At 33.9% G+C, this 14582-nt stretch overlaps 1 protein-coding gene across 1 annotated transcript; it reads right to left on the bottom strand.

Annotated features, from left to right (window-relative positions):
• Positions 1-8820: 8820 nt before the first annotated feature.
• LOC100683637 (cyclin-G1-like) lies at positions 8821-9739 on the bottom strand. Its single transcript, XM_038533748.1, is given in 2 exon segments — positions 8821-9258; positions 9260-9739. Coding segments are annotated over 2 exon segments (825 nt in total). The 3' UTR covers positions 8821-8913.
• Between the last annotated feature and the right edge of the window lie 4843 nt (positions 9740-14582).

Below are 14582 nucleotides of genomic sequence, written 5' to 3'. Positions count from 1 at the left end.
AAGTGCACATGGAACATTCTATAGCATAGATCATATGTTGGGCCACAAATCAAGTCTCAATAAATTTGGAAAGTTGAATTCACACAAAGTATCTTCTCTGACCACAATGGAATGGAGTAAGAAATCAGTAACAAAGGAAACTGAAAAATTTGCAAACATGTTGAAATGAAACACTCTTAAGCAGCCAACTGTACAAGAAGAAATCACTAGGGAAATTTAAAAATACTTTAAGGTGAATGAAAAAATACACTATAAAAAACATAAAGGAAAATCCATACTTATGGAGAAATTTTAGCTGTAAATGCCTACGTTGACAAAGATTTCAGATCAATTACTAAAGCTTTTACTTTGAAGGACTGAAAAAAAAAATGAAACTCATGAAGGAAATCAAGAGTAAAACAAAGATAGATGAAATAGTAGAAAAATAACAAAGGGAATCAGTGAAACCAAAAGTTCATTCTTGAAATGATCAGCAAAATTGGAAAACATTTAGCTAGACTGATCAAGAAAAAAATGAGAGAAGACTCAAAGTATTAAAGTAAGAAAGTAAATTGGATACTATTACTGATCTTACAGAAATAACAAGGACTATGAGAGAATACTATTGACAATGGTATGCCAACAAATTAACTATTCTAGATAAAATGATCAAGTTCCTAGAATCAAACTATCAAAATTTAAGAAATAAAAAATCAGAATAGAGCTATAACAAAAAAGAGATTTAATTAGTAACTTAAATTCTGAATGAAGAGAAGCATAAGATCAGATGCTTCCAAATGTTTAAAGTTAACACTAATGCTTCTGAAATCTTTCCAAAAAATAGAAGAGATCCTTTCCTTACTTATTTTATGAGGCAAATATTACTCTGATATCCACACCAAAGACTTCATGAGAAAACTACAGACCAATATACTTCATGAATATGGATGAATATGGATGCAAAGATCCACAGCAAAATATTAGCAGATCCAATTCAGAAGCATTTTAAAAGGATTCTGCACAATGACCAATTGAAATTTGTCCCAAGAATGCAAGAATGAATCAGGATGAAAATCAATGTAATATTACTGTATTAGTGCTTAAGGACTGCCCTAATTAACTATATGATGAGTGGCTTAGGGCAGCCCCGGTGGCATAGCAGTTTAGTGCCGCCTGCCCAGGGTGTGATCCTGGAGATCCGGGATCAAGTTCTACATCAGGCTTCCTGCATGGAGCCTGCTTCTCCCTCTGCCTGTGTCTCTGCCTCTCTCTCTCACTGTTTGTGTCTCTCATGAATAAATAAATAAATAAAATCTTAAAAAAAAAAAAAAGTTGAGTGGCTTAAAACAATTGAATTGTGAATTTTGTTGTTTCATAATTCTGGAAACTAAAGTCCAAAATCATAATGTTAGAATGTACATGGCTGAGGAAAGAATCATTAAACATGAAGATATGCCAATAGAAACTTCTAAAACTGAAATGCAAAAATAATGAGAAAGAAAATTTAAAAAACTAGAACAACATATCCAAGAACTCTGGGACAGTTACAAAAGGTGTAAAATACCTGTAAAGAGATGACTAGAAAGAGGAAAGGAAAGAAACAAGAAATGTTTTAATAGCAATATATTAATAATGGCTGAGAAATTTCTCAAATTAATGACAGATACCAAACTATAGATTGAGGAAGCTCAGAGAGCACTAAGCAGAATAAATACAAAAAGTAAGTAAGTAAATAAATAAAATCTGCAGCTAGAAGAACTATAATGAACTGCAAAACAAAAATCAAAAAACAAAAAATCTTGAAAGAAACCATAGGGGAAAACAAATAAAAAACAAGATACCTATAAAGAAACAAAAATATGAATCATATTAGACTTCTTCAGGAGCCTGTAAGAGAATGAAGAAGAGAATGAAGTAAAATATTTAAAGTATTGAAAGAAAAAACCTCATCCACCTAGAATTCTGTACTCTGCAATTGTCCTCCAAAGTGAAGGAGAAATAATTTCTGAAAAATGAAAATTGAGGAAATTTTACCAATAGAGCTGCTTTGGAAGAAATGTTAAAAGTATTTCAGAGAGGAAGAAAAAGGATTTAGGTCGAAAACTTGGATATACATAAAGGAAGAGCATTAGATGAGTAAATGAAGGTAAAATATTTTATTTTCCTTATTTTTAATTGACCTAACATAAAACAGTGTGTTCAAAATAGTAAAGCAACCATGTATTTGGTGATTATGACCAATAGCCAAGTGAAATCAATGACAACAATGAACTAAGAAATGGGAGGCAGGAATTGAGAATGTTCCGTCATAAGGTATGTATCTGTACTACCTGTGAAGTGATATAACATTATTTATTTATTTATTTATTTATTTATTTTTTTGATATAACATTATTTAAAGGTGGAATTAGATCAGTTGTAAATGTATGTCATGAACTTTATTTAGGTAAACCACCAATTTTTTTAAAAGTGTAATTGATGAGAGAAAAATGGAATCATAAAATGTTCAATTAAAACCATAGAAAGTGGAAAACAAAAAAAAAATGAACAAGGGTGATGAATAGAAAATGATTTGCAAATACGGTAGATGTTAGTTCATTTGTCACTTTAAATGAATGTCCTGACTACAACAAAATACAGCCTGTCAAAGTAAATACAAATAAGACCCAACTTTATGTTGTCTATAGTAAACTCACTTTAAAAATAAACGGATGAAGAAAGATATATTAACATTAATCAAAAGAAAGCTAGAGTAGATGTATTAATTTTAGACAAAGCAGACTTTAGAATAAGTCTTTAGAATAAGAACAATCACCAGGGGAAAAAACAGTCATTACATGATGCTAAATGGGTCAAATCTCCAAGAAGATATTACAATCCTTAATGTATATGCTCCTAATCATTGTCAAAATATATGAAGCAGGACAGCCTGGGTGGCTGAGCGGTTTAGTGCTGCCTTCAGCCCAGGGCATGATCCTGGAGACCCGGGATCGAGTCCCATGTCAGGCTCCCTGTGTGGAGCCTGCTTCTCCCTCTGCCTGTGTCTCTGCCTCTCTCCCTCTCTCTCTCTCTCCCCCCCCCCACCATCCTCCGTGTCTCTCACGAATAAATATAATCAAAAACTGATAGAACTGATAGGAGAAAAAGAGACAAAAACTGATAGAACTGCCAGGAGAAAAAGAGATCCATTATTGTAGTTGAAAACTCCAGCATCCCTTCATTAATTGACAGGATAGATAGATAGATAGATAGATAGATAGATAGATAGATAGATAGATAGATAGATAGACAGTTGAACTGAATATCACCTTAATGAACTGAATCTAATTAACATTTATAGAACAACAGCAGAATACATTCTTTTATACCTCATATGGAACAGCCACCAAGATAGACCACATTTTGGACCATAAAACATGCTTTAACAGATGTAAACAAATAGAAATTCTACAAAGTATGCTTTCAGACAACAAAGGAATTAAACTATATATCAGTAACAGAAAAATAGCTGAACAAATTCCCAAATTTTTGGAGATTATTCAACACACTTCTAAATAACAAATAGGCCAAAGAAGAAGTCTCAAGAAAAACTATAAAATATTATGAGTTAAATGAAAATGAAAACAATTTATCAAAATTACGGGGTATAGCAAAAATAGTGGTTATAGGGAAATACATCATATTAAATGTATATATTAGAAAAGAAGAAAGACCTAAATAATCTAAGCTTCCCTCTTGGGAAACTAGAAAAAGAAAAGCAAATTAAATCCAAGGTAAGCAGAAGAAAATAAATAATAAAAGCCAAAGTTAATAAAATTGAAAACCAGAAATTAAAAGAGAAATTTAATGAAAGCAAAAGCTAGTTCTTTGGAAAGATACATGAAATAATAAACCTATAGACAGACTAAGAAAAAAACCCCACAAATTAGAAATGAAAGAGTGGCCATCACTATCAATCCTATGTACATTAAAAAGACAGTAAAGGAATATTAGAAATAACTATGCTCACAAATTTGATAATTTATATGAAATGAATAAATTCTCTGAAAGACACAATTTATCAAAACCCACATGACAAGAAATGCATAATCCAAATAGGTCTAGATCTATTAAAGAAAATGAATCAGTAATAATCTTTAAAAACAAAGTAGAAAAAAAAAGTAATATACTCAGGTAGTTTTACTGGTGAATACCAAATATGTAAGGAAAAAAAAATATACTCTCTTCAATCTCTTATACAAAAAAGAAGCAGAGGGTAATTACTACCCAACTCATTCTGTGAGGCCAGTATTATCCCTAGTACCAAAACCAGGCAAAGAAATTACAAAAAAAAAAAAAAAAAAAAAAGGAATTTTGCAGACCAATATTTCTTATGAACATAAATACAAAATTCTTAACAAAATATAAGCAAATTGAATCCAGCAATGTACAAAAATAATTATATGCCATGTCAATGATATTTTTTCCAGGTATGGAAGGATGGTTCAATATTCACAAGTCAACTAATCTGTCAGTCACATTAACAGATCTAGAGAAGAAAAAGCATATGATCATATCAGTAGATATAAAAAAAGCATTTGACAAAATCCAAAACTCTCAGCAAACTAGCAATAGAGTGGAACTTTGAACTTGAACAAGATTTCCAAAAATCCCTACAGCTAACATCACATTTAATGATGAGAAACTAGATGCTTTCCCACTAAGATGAAGGATAATACAGAATGTCCTCTCACCATTCCTATTCAATATGTTCTGGAAGTTCTAGCTAATACAATTTAAGACAACAAAAGGAAATAAGTATATGACTTTGGAAGGAAGAGATAAAACTTTATATTCATAGATGACATTATAACATATCTAGAAAATCCCAAGTAATCAACAACAACAACAACAACAACAACAAAAACACTGTTGGAACTAATAAATGATTTACAGCAAGATTGTAAAATAGAAGTTAATAAACAGAAGTTAATTGCTTTCCTGTATACCAGCAATGAAAAATTGCAGTTTAAAATCTAAAACATAATGTCATTTACATTATCACTCCCCAAAATGAAATGCTTAGTCATAAATCAAAATAGTTATAAGATCTATATGAGGAAAGATATAAAACTTTGATGAAAGAAGTCAAAAAAGTATAAATAAATAGATATTCTGTGTTCATTGGTAGGAAAATTCAGTATTGTTAAGGTGTTGATTCTTTGCAACTTGATATATAGATTTAATGTAATCCAAATCAAGATGCTAGCACATTGTCTTGTGAATATGGATAAACTGGTTATAAGGTTTATGTGAAAATGTACAAGACCAAGAATAGTCAACACAGTATTGAAGAAGAACAAAGTTGGATGCTGATACTACCCAACTTCAAGACTTAATATAAAGCTGCTACAATAAGCAAAACAATAAGCAAAACAATATAAAGCTGCTACAATAAGCAAAACAATAAGCAAAACAAGTATTATTGGTGAATAGGTAGACAAAATAAATCAATGGAACAGCATAGAAAGCCTAGAAACAGATCAACAGAAATAAAGTTATATATGAAGAGATGATCCTTTCCTCATTGTATATTCTTGGTCCTCTTTCTGTAAGTTAATTGACCACATATGTGTGGGTTTATTTCTGGTTCTTTCTTCTGTTGTATTGATCTATGTATCTGTTCTTATGTCAGTACCATCCTGGTTTGTTTACTGTAGCTTTGTAATGCATTTGCAACCAGGGAGCAGCATGTCTCCAGCTTTATGCTTCTTTCAAAAGATAGTTTTGCCTATTTGGGTTCTTTGTGGTTCCATACAAATTTTAAGATTCTTTTATTTTTGTGCAAAATACTGTTGGAATTTTGATAGGAATTGTGTTGAATCTGTAGATTGCTTTAGGTAGTGTGGACATTTTAACTATTAATTTCTCTAGTCTGTAAGCATGGAATATCTTTTTTTTTTTTTTTTGGAATATCTTTTTTATTTGTTTTTCTCTTTGTCAGTTTCTTTCATAAATGTCTTATAGTTTTGAGTGTGCAGTTCTTTCACTCCTTGGTTAAATTTATTCCTAGGTGTTTTATTCTTTTTGATACTATTGTAAACAGTTTTTTCTTAATTTATTTTTCTGGCTGTTAGTATATAGAAACACAAGAGATTTTTGGCTATTGATTTTATTTATATCCTGCAACCTTACTGAATTTGTTGATTAGTTCTAACAAATTTTTAGTGGAGTCCTTAAGTTTTTCTTTATATCATGTTGCAAATAAAGACAATTTTACTTCTTTCCAATTTGGATGCCTTTGTTTTTATTTTCTTGCCTAATTGCTCTGGCTAGGACTTCCAGTACTATGTTGAATAAAATTGTGAGACTAGGCATCCTTGTTTTGTTCCTGATCTTAGAGAAAAGCTTTTGGCCTTTCACTGTTCAGTATGATGTTAGTTGTGGGCTTGTCATATGGGGTCTTTATTATGTTGAGATGTAGTCTGTCTACATCCATCTGTTGAGAATTTTTATCATGAATGGATGTCAAATTTTGTCAAATGCTTTTCCTGCATCTATTAACATCATGATTTTTATCCTTCATTTTGTTAATGTGGTGTATCACATTGACTGATTTACATATTTTGAGTCCTCCTGTAATAAATCCCACTAAATCATGGCATAATGATCTTTGTAATGCACTGTTGAATTTAATTTGCTAATATTTTGTTGAGGATTTGTGCATTTATGTTCATGTGGGATATTAGTCTATAACTTACTTTCCTTGTAGTAACCGTGTCTGATTTTGGTATCAGGGTAATCCTGGCCTCTGAAGAGGAGTTTGGAAGTGTTACCTACCCTTCTATGCTTTTGGAAGTGTTTTGAGAGGGATTGGTATTAATTCTTCTTCAAACATTTGATAGCAGTGAAACTGCCTAGTCATAGACTTTTCTTTTTTGGGAGGCTTTGATTGCTATCTCCTTACTAGTAATTGGTCTTTTCACATTTTATATTTTTTATGATTCTGTCTTGATAGGTTGTATGTTTCAAGAATTTGTTTATTTCATCTGGATTTCCCAGTTTGTTGGTGTATATTTTTCATAATATTTTCTTAGGATTATTTGTATTTCTCTGGTATCAGTTGTAATGTCTTTTTCATTTCTAGTTTTATTTATTTGAATCCTCTTTTTTTGTCATGGTAAGATTAGCTAAAAGTTAGTTTGTCTACCTTATCTTTTCAAAAAGAACAGCTTTTATTTTGATTGATCCTTTTTATTTTTCTTTTTTAATTTCTATTTTATTTCTACTATGACTTTTGTTATTTCCTTTCTTCTGCCAACTTTAGACTTAGTTCTTCTTTTTCAAGTTTTTTTGTGTAAATTTTGGATGTTTTTCTATGATCTTTACCTTTTCTTAATGTAGGCATTTATTGCTATGAAATTCCCTCAGAACTGATTTTGTTGAATCTCCTGAATTTTGTATGTTGTATTTACATTTTCATTTGTTTCAAGATATTTTTTAGGTCCTTTTGATTTTTTCCTGGACACTTTGGCTATTCAGTAACATATAGTTTAATCACCATATATTTAGGAATTTTCTAGTTTTCTTTTTATAATCTGATTTTTCATCCCATATCATTCTGGTTGGAAAGTATGCTTGATATGATTCAGTCTTCTTAAATCTATTAAGACTTGTTTTGTGATGTAATATATAATCTTCCTGAGATTATCCCATGTGTACTTGAGAAGAATGTATATTCTTCTGCTGTTTTATGGAATATTCTCTAAATGTCTGTAAAATCCCTCTGATCTTTTTTTTTTTTTTTTTTTTTTGCATTTCAGTAACTTTATTGAAAGATATATCCCTTAGTACCAAAACATAATGGTAGTTGGTTAGGCCACCTCTGCCAACTCAGAATTAACACTGATGTCAAATTATTGAAATAGGTCAGCCTTTGGGGAAAACTGAAGTTATCCATAAAACACAGTTCACAAAAGTATAAGATATATTGTGGTTCTTTGGTTTATTTTCCAGTGTACATCTACCCATAACATGTCATAAATGGGTACAGCCATTCTGGATGGACACAAGCTACTTGCTGCATTGAGTAACTGTTTACAACACTTTTAATGCCGCAGATCTCCTTACAGTCACTGAGTTAATAGAAAATCTCAAATACTACCTTAGCAACTTGACAATTATGAGGATGCCTACTGACTTGAGGATTATGACTTCTTGATGAGATTGGATGGAGGCAGTAAATACTGTGTAAATTTTACCATGGATACGAACCACCAGTTTTTTAGGAAAAATATTAAAAATAACTTAATATGCCAAAATGATTAGGCCTGTAGTTTTACTTTTATAAAATGCCCTCAAATTTAAGTGTAATTCCCAAGTAGCAGTAAAGTCCAGATCTCTGAATTATCTATTATTTGCACTATAGGTACCAAGAAACCATTTTCATTGCCTAGTGACCCTTGTTATGCCTTAAAAGCGCATTTGTGAAATGTTAGTTTTAATGTATACCTCATAATTTAGAATTTAATTAGGTTACCACTTTTGATACCACCTAAATATAATACATTGACCCAATATAGAAAGTTGGGTCAATGTTAGAAATGAAGATTCACAGTTTACCTTCCCAGGCTTGTTATTAACATTTCACATTTATGCTCTTAGCTTTCATTTGTATGCCTCACAGATGAATTGAAATTTAATTAAATTTAAATTTAATTCCATTTAAGCATGTTAATTAGGTAGTTTTCCCAAATCTGAGAATATCAATGCTAATCTAGTTGTGATGTTCTGAGGCTTCACAGCTTAAATCCATTATAACATCATGGAATCCACAGCTCAGGATTGTGGAGAAAGGCTTCAGAGAAGAGCTTCTTTGTTACTATAACAATCCAATTAAGGGACCATTTCAGGAGTTGTTGGAAGGTGGGTTATTCTGTAGTAACTATGCTTCAATTACCGTGCAGTACGTCCAGAAACAATCCATTTCAACTTCTGAACATTGGCTTTGGAACACTTGTTTGATGAATATTCAGTTAAACACTTGGATACAAGTTCTTGCCAGAAGGTCAAATCTCTGCCATTTATCTTGGAATGTATCTGAAGACATTCTATTCCTTCAGTTAACTCTACAAACTTCTGTGCTTCGATCTCCAGTGCAATGATAGACAATGCCAACACAGAAGGCTTTGCTTTAGAAAATATGATCCTGCAGTGGCATGCCTTAAGTTGAACTTCTAGTCTTTCAAAATTAAGGCTATTCTTCCTTTCAATTGGTAAGTTCTCTTGAATGAGTGAGTTTGTAGAGTTGCAGAAATTGAAAGGCAGTAGTAGCTTTGACTTTTCAACACACTTTCTCCAATATAATCTTTTCCATTCTCATCAAGTTTGAAACCGTGAACCTATACTGGCTTATTCGGATCAAGTCAGTTGCCAATGGGACATTCCTTTCCTCTTCTATTGATTTAACAGCCAAATAGAAGCAGCTCAGCCCAACACAGCCAAGGTGCTTGGGCTGTACCTTCATTTTGGACAGGAATCTGTCCAGTAAATTCACAGCTAGAGAAAATGTCTCCGTGTCAAAGCCAAAGAACTGAGTTAGACTAAGAAGATCTTTTACTTCAAAGTCCCTTAGTCTTGCAGTCATTCTGAGGCCATTATCGTGTGCAGATTCAATTAGTCTCAAGCTGCAGACCTTTGGCTGACATCTGGACTCCTGTTCCAATAGGGCATTCAGCTGGTGTAGCAATTTCTGAGATTCAGTTGTCAGTACTTCTATCATCTTGACCATGACTGCAGCTCCTCAGCAAGTAACTACCCTCCCTGGGCCTGCTCTCACCTCACCCCGTGATAACAGATCCGATAGGCCCACAAGGCGAGGGGACTTGGGGGGAGGGGGAGCCATCCTGGGTGGAGGTCTCTGCAGTGCCGCCCAGATGACACTGCCCACCACAGGGTCAGTTCGGAGCCCAAATCCCTCTGATCTTAACATGCATTTTCTGTCTGGATGATATCCATTGTTGAAGTGGGATAATGAAATCCTTTACTGTTATTGTATATTACTGTCTATTTCTTCTTTTAGGTCTGTTAATATTTGCTTTCTATATCTAGGTTCTCCTGTGTTGAGTGCATAAATATTTACGAATATTTTATCCTCTTGTTGGATTGACCCCTTTATCATGATATAATAGCCTTTATTGTCTCTTATTTCAGTTTTTGGCTAAAGTATGTTTTGCCAGGTACAAGTATAGCTATCTCTGCTTTCTTTTGGTTTCCATTTGCTTTGACTATTTTTTTTTTCTTTCCTTCACTTTCAGTTTATGTGTGTCCTTAAAGATGAAGTGAGTCTCTTGTAGGCAGCCTATAGTGGGTCTTGCTTGTTTTTATTTAAATCCATTCATAACTTTTGATTGGATAATTTAGTCCATTTACATTTAAAATAAGTATTGATATAGACTTATTCTTGCCATTTTTTTTCATTGTTTCCTATTTTTAATTCCTTTGGTCTTTTGTTTCTTTCTGATCTCTTCCTTTGTGATATGATGATTTTCTGTAGTGGTATCAATAGATCCTTTCTCTTTTGTGTGTTATTATAGGCTTTTGCTTTATTACCTTATAAACTATTACATCTTATAACAGTTTATTTTAAGCTGACAACAACTTAACTTCTTTTTTTTTTTTTTTAAGATTTTATTTATTCATGAGAGATACAGTGAGAGAGAGGCAGAGACATACGCAGAGAGAGAGAAGCAGGCTCCATGCAGGGAGCCCAGTGTGAGACTCGATCCTGGGTCTCCAGGATCACACCGTGGGCCGAAGGCAGGTGCTCAACCCCTGAACCATCCAGGCATCCCAACAACTTAACTTCTAATGCTCTACATTTTCATGCTCTCCCTCCCTGCATTTTATGCATTTTGACTTTTAACCTTCAAAACAGAGTTATAAGTGATTTACCTATTCACCAATACAACATTAGAATATTCTGAATTAAGCTATGTATTTACCTTTACCAATGAGATTAATACCTGCATATATTTTCCTGTTACTAATTAGCATCCTTTTGTTTGAGCTTGAAAACCTCTCTAACATTTCCTGTAAGGCCATCTAGTAGTGATGAACTCCTTCAGCTGTTTCTTGTATTGGAACCCCTTTATCTTTCCTTCAATTCTGAGGGACAACTTAATTCTTGGTTGTCATTTTTCTTTTTTTCAGGCCTATCAATATATCATGCAGATCATTTGAGATCTGCTAAGTTTCTGCTGAAAAATCTGCTGATAGTCCTATGGGGTTTCTTTTATATGTAACAAGTTTTTCTCTGGCAGCTTTTGAAATTCTCTCCTTGTCTTTAAGTTTAGACAGTTTAATTATAATGTGTGTTGGTGTGGGCCTCCATGGCTTTATATTTTTTAGAATTTCTCTATACATCCTAGATCTGGATGTCTGTTTCTTTCCCCATGTTGAAGAAATTTTCAGGCATTATTTCTCTGAATATACTTTCTGCCCCTTTGTCTCAATCTTGTCTTTCTGGGACACCTATAAAGTGAATATTGGTCTATTTAATGGCATCCAATAAGTTCCTTAATCCATCTTTACTCTATTTTTTTTTTCTCTGCCCTTCTAATGGGATGAATTTCACTACCCTGTCTTTGAGTTTGAGTTTCAAAATGATTTGAAAGAAATCATTTCTTTCATTTGATCTAGTCTACTATTGAAACACACTACTGATTTTTTTTTAGTTCAGTTGTCATATTCTTCACTTCTGTGACTTCTTTTTTGGTACTTCTTATATTTTCTACTTCTGTTGAAATTCCACTTGTTCATACTTTGTTCTCCTGACCTTGCTGAGCATCTTTATGACTGTTGTTTTGAACTCTTTTTTTTTTTTAAATTTTTTAAGATTTTATTTATTTGAGAGAGAGAGAGCACAAGTGAGGTGAGGGACAGAAGGAGAAACAGAACCATGATCAGAGAACTCAATGTGAGGCTCAATCCTGGGACTCCAGGATCATAATCTGAGCCAAAGGCAGATGTTTAACCAACTGAGCCACCCAGGTGCCCCTGTTTTTACCTCTTTATCAGGTAAACCACTTATCTCTGTTTCATTAAACTATGTTTCTAGGGGTTTTTGTTTGTTTGGAACATATTCCTTGACTCTGTGGTTTCCATGCATTAGATAAAGTGCCACCATTCCTAGTCTTCACAGAGTGGTCTCATGTAGGAGATTAACCTTATTGATTAGCTCAGATTGAGCTCTTAGCTGTCTCTCAATCTTTTATAATTGTCTCAGCCACCTTCTTGCACGTGGATTTTAGTAGTTGAGGGTTTACCAAGACCTGTCAATGTCCAAAAGAGAAGAATGCAGCCAGCACCTAGACCCTCAGGCAGCAGTGGAGAAAGCATGTAATTAGAGCCCATCCATTGGAAAACTAGAAAATAGGCTTTTTTTGCCTGCTCCCTCTGAACTGGAACCAGGTGTATAGCCACAGGCAAGTACTCCTGTGCCTGTTAACAATTGTTTGTTTTCCTTGCCACAGTCCTGTAGGATTCATGAATGCTAGTCTCTGGCTATCAGAGCCAGGCATTCCAGGGGCCCAGCTCTTGGGTGGCAGGCACAAAAGACAGACATGTGTACAAGTTCCTTCCATGGAGAAACTGCTGACAGAGTGAGCTAGAGGGAGAGGGCAGAAAAGATATCCACAGACATACCTGTTTTCTGGGGAAGACCACAGTCAGCTTCTAGATGGATGCTAAATTAGAAGCCTGACCCTCCAGCAGCAGCTTTTAATGTATGCAAATATAATGAAGAAAGAAGCCAATCTTAACAGAAACTATCGGTATAGGAAAAGCATGAGTAGTTGCCAGAGTTTTAAGATGAGATTGGGGACGGAGGGAGGGATGACTAGGCAGAGCAGAGGATTTTTAGGACAGTGAAACTATTTTATATGCTACTGTACCATGGTCACATGACATTATAAATTTCTCAAAACTCTTAAAACTGTAGAACACAGATAGTAATCTAATGGAAAGTATAGATTTTACTTAGTCATAGTGTATCAGTATTGGTTCATCAGTTGTAAGAAGTGTGCTGCACTAATGTAATGTTTTAATAATAGGGGAAACTACTAGGGATGGGGGGAGAATAGGTATATGAGAACTCTGTATTTTCTGCTCTATTTTTATGTAAACCTAAAAGTGCTCAAAAAACCCTCCCAACTTTTTTAATTTCAAAAATTGAAACCAATAAATAATTTCTTATTGAAGATTCCTTTGTAGATTGGAAAATAAGGGGAAAAAAAGCAAAGGGCAAAATGTGGAATCTTATAAAAGAACCGTGATATCAGAGGACTCAGAACTCTCCCAACTCCCCCATCACTGACAATAAAAACTACTTCTTAAATACCATACTTCTCTGCACTGACAGGAGGGGGCACCCTTTGACTAGGAACCTTGTAAAAATCACCCTGAATTTCCACAACATAAATAGGCAAAAACAGACTAAAACTATATAAAGCTATTAAATGAAGGAAACAGAAAACAAGACCACTTTATGATCTGATGAGCTCCCTGTGCCCGCCAAAAGTTCTGTGAAGTAGAAGCAAATGATAACACTCCAAACTGGGAAAACTGATTCAGAACACTCAGAACTATTAGTTTTTTTTAACCAAAGAAAAGTTCTCATTGACTACAAAAAAATAAATAAATAAATAAAAATAAATAAAAAATCAAATAACTTACAGAGGCAAGAGAATTAATCTGACATCGGACTTCTCTAAAACAACATTCAAAAAAAAAAATAAAACAACATTCAGAGAAAGACATTAGTGATGCAGCCTTTAAACAAAACAAAACAAAACAAAAAACTTAAGGAGAGAAAGTGTGGACCAAGGATTTTAGTTGTATTTTTTTTAATTTATTTTTTATTGGTGTTCAATTTACTAACATACAGAATAACCCCCAGTGCCCGTCACCCATTCACTCCCACCCCCCGCCCTCCTCCCCTTCTACCACCCCTAGTTCGTTTCCCAGAGTTAGCAGTCTTTACGTTCTGTCTCCCTTTCTGATATTTCCCACACATTTCTTCCCCCTTCCCTTATATTCCCTTTCACTATTATTTATATTCCCCAAATGAATGAGAACATATAATGTTTGTCCTTCTCCGACTGGCTTACTTCACTCAGCATAATACCCTCCAGTTCCATCCACGCTGAAGCAAATGGTGGGTATTTGTCATTTCTAATAGCTGAGTAATATTCCATTGTATACATAAACCACATCTTCTTTATCCATTCATCTTTCGATGGACACCGAGGCTCCTTCCACAGTTTGGCTATCGTGGCCATTGCTGCTAGAAACATCGGGGTGCAGGTGTCCCAGCGTTTCATTGCATTTGTATCTTTGGGGTAAATCCCCAACAGTGCAATTGCTGGGTCGTAGGGCAGGTATATTTTTAACTGTTTGAGGAACCTCCACACAGTTTTCCAGAGTGCCTGCACCAGTTCACATTCCCACCCACAGTGTATGAGGGTTCCCTTTTCTCCGCATCCTCTCCAAAATTTGTTGTTTCCTGCCTTGTTAATTTGCCCCATTCTCACTGGTGTGAGGTGGTATCTCATTGTGGTTTTGAT

The sequence above is a fragment of the Canis lupus genome, chromosome 4 (genome assembly GCF_011100685.1).
Source record: "Canis lupus familiaris isolate Mischka breed German Shepherd chromosome 4, alternate assembly UU_Cfam_GSD_1.0, whole genome shotgun sequence".
NCBI classification, from domain to species: Eukaryota; Metazoa; Chordata; class Mammalia; order Carnivora; family Canidae; genus Canis; species Canis lupus.
Note: the sequence above shows the minus strand (reverse complement) of the source record. Positions and strands in the feature narration are given on the sequence as shown.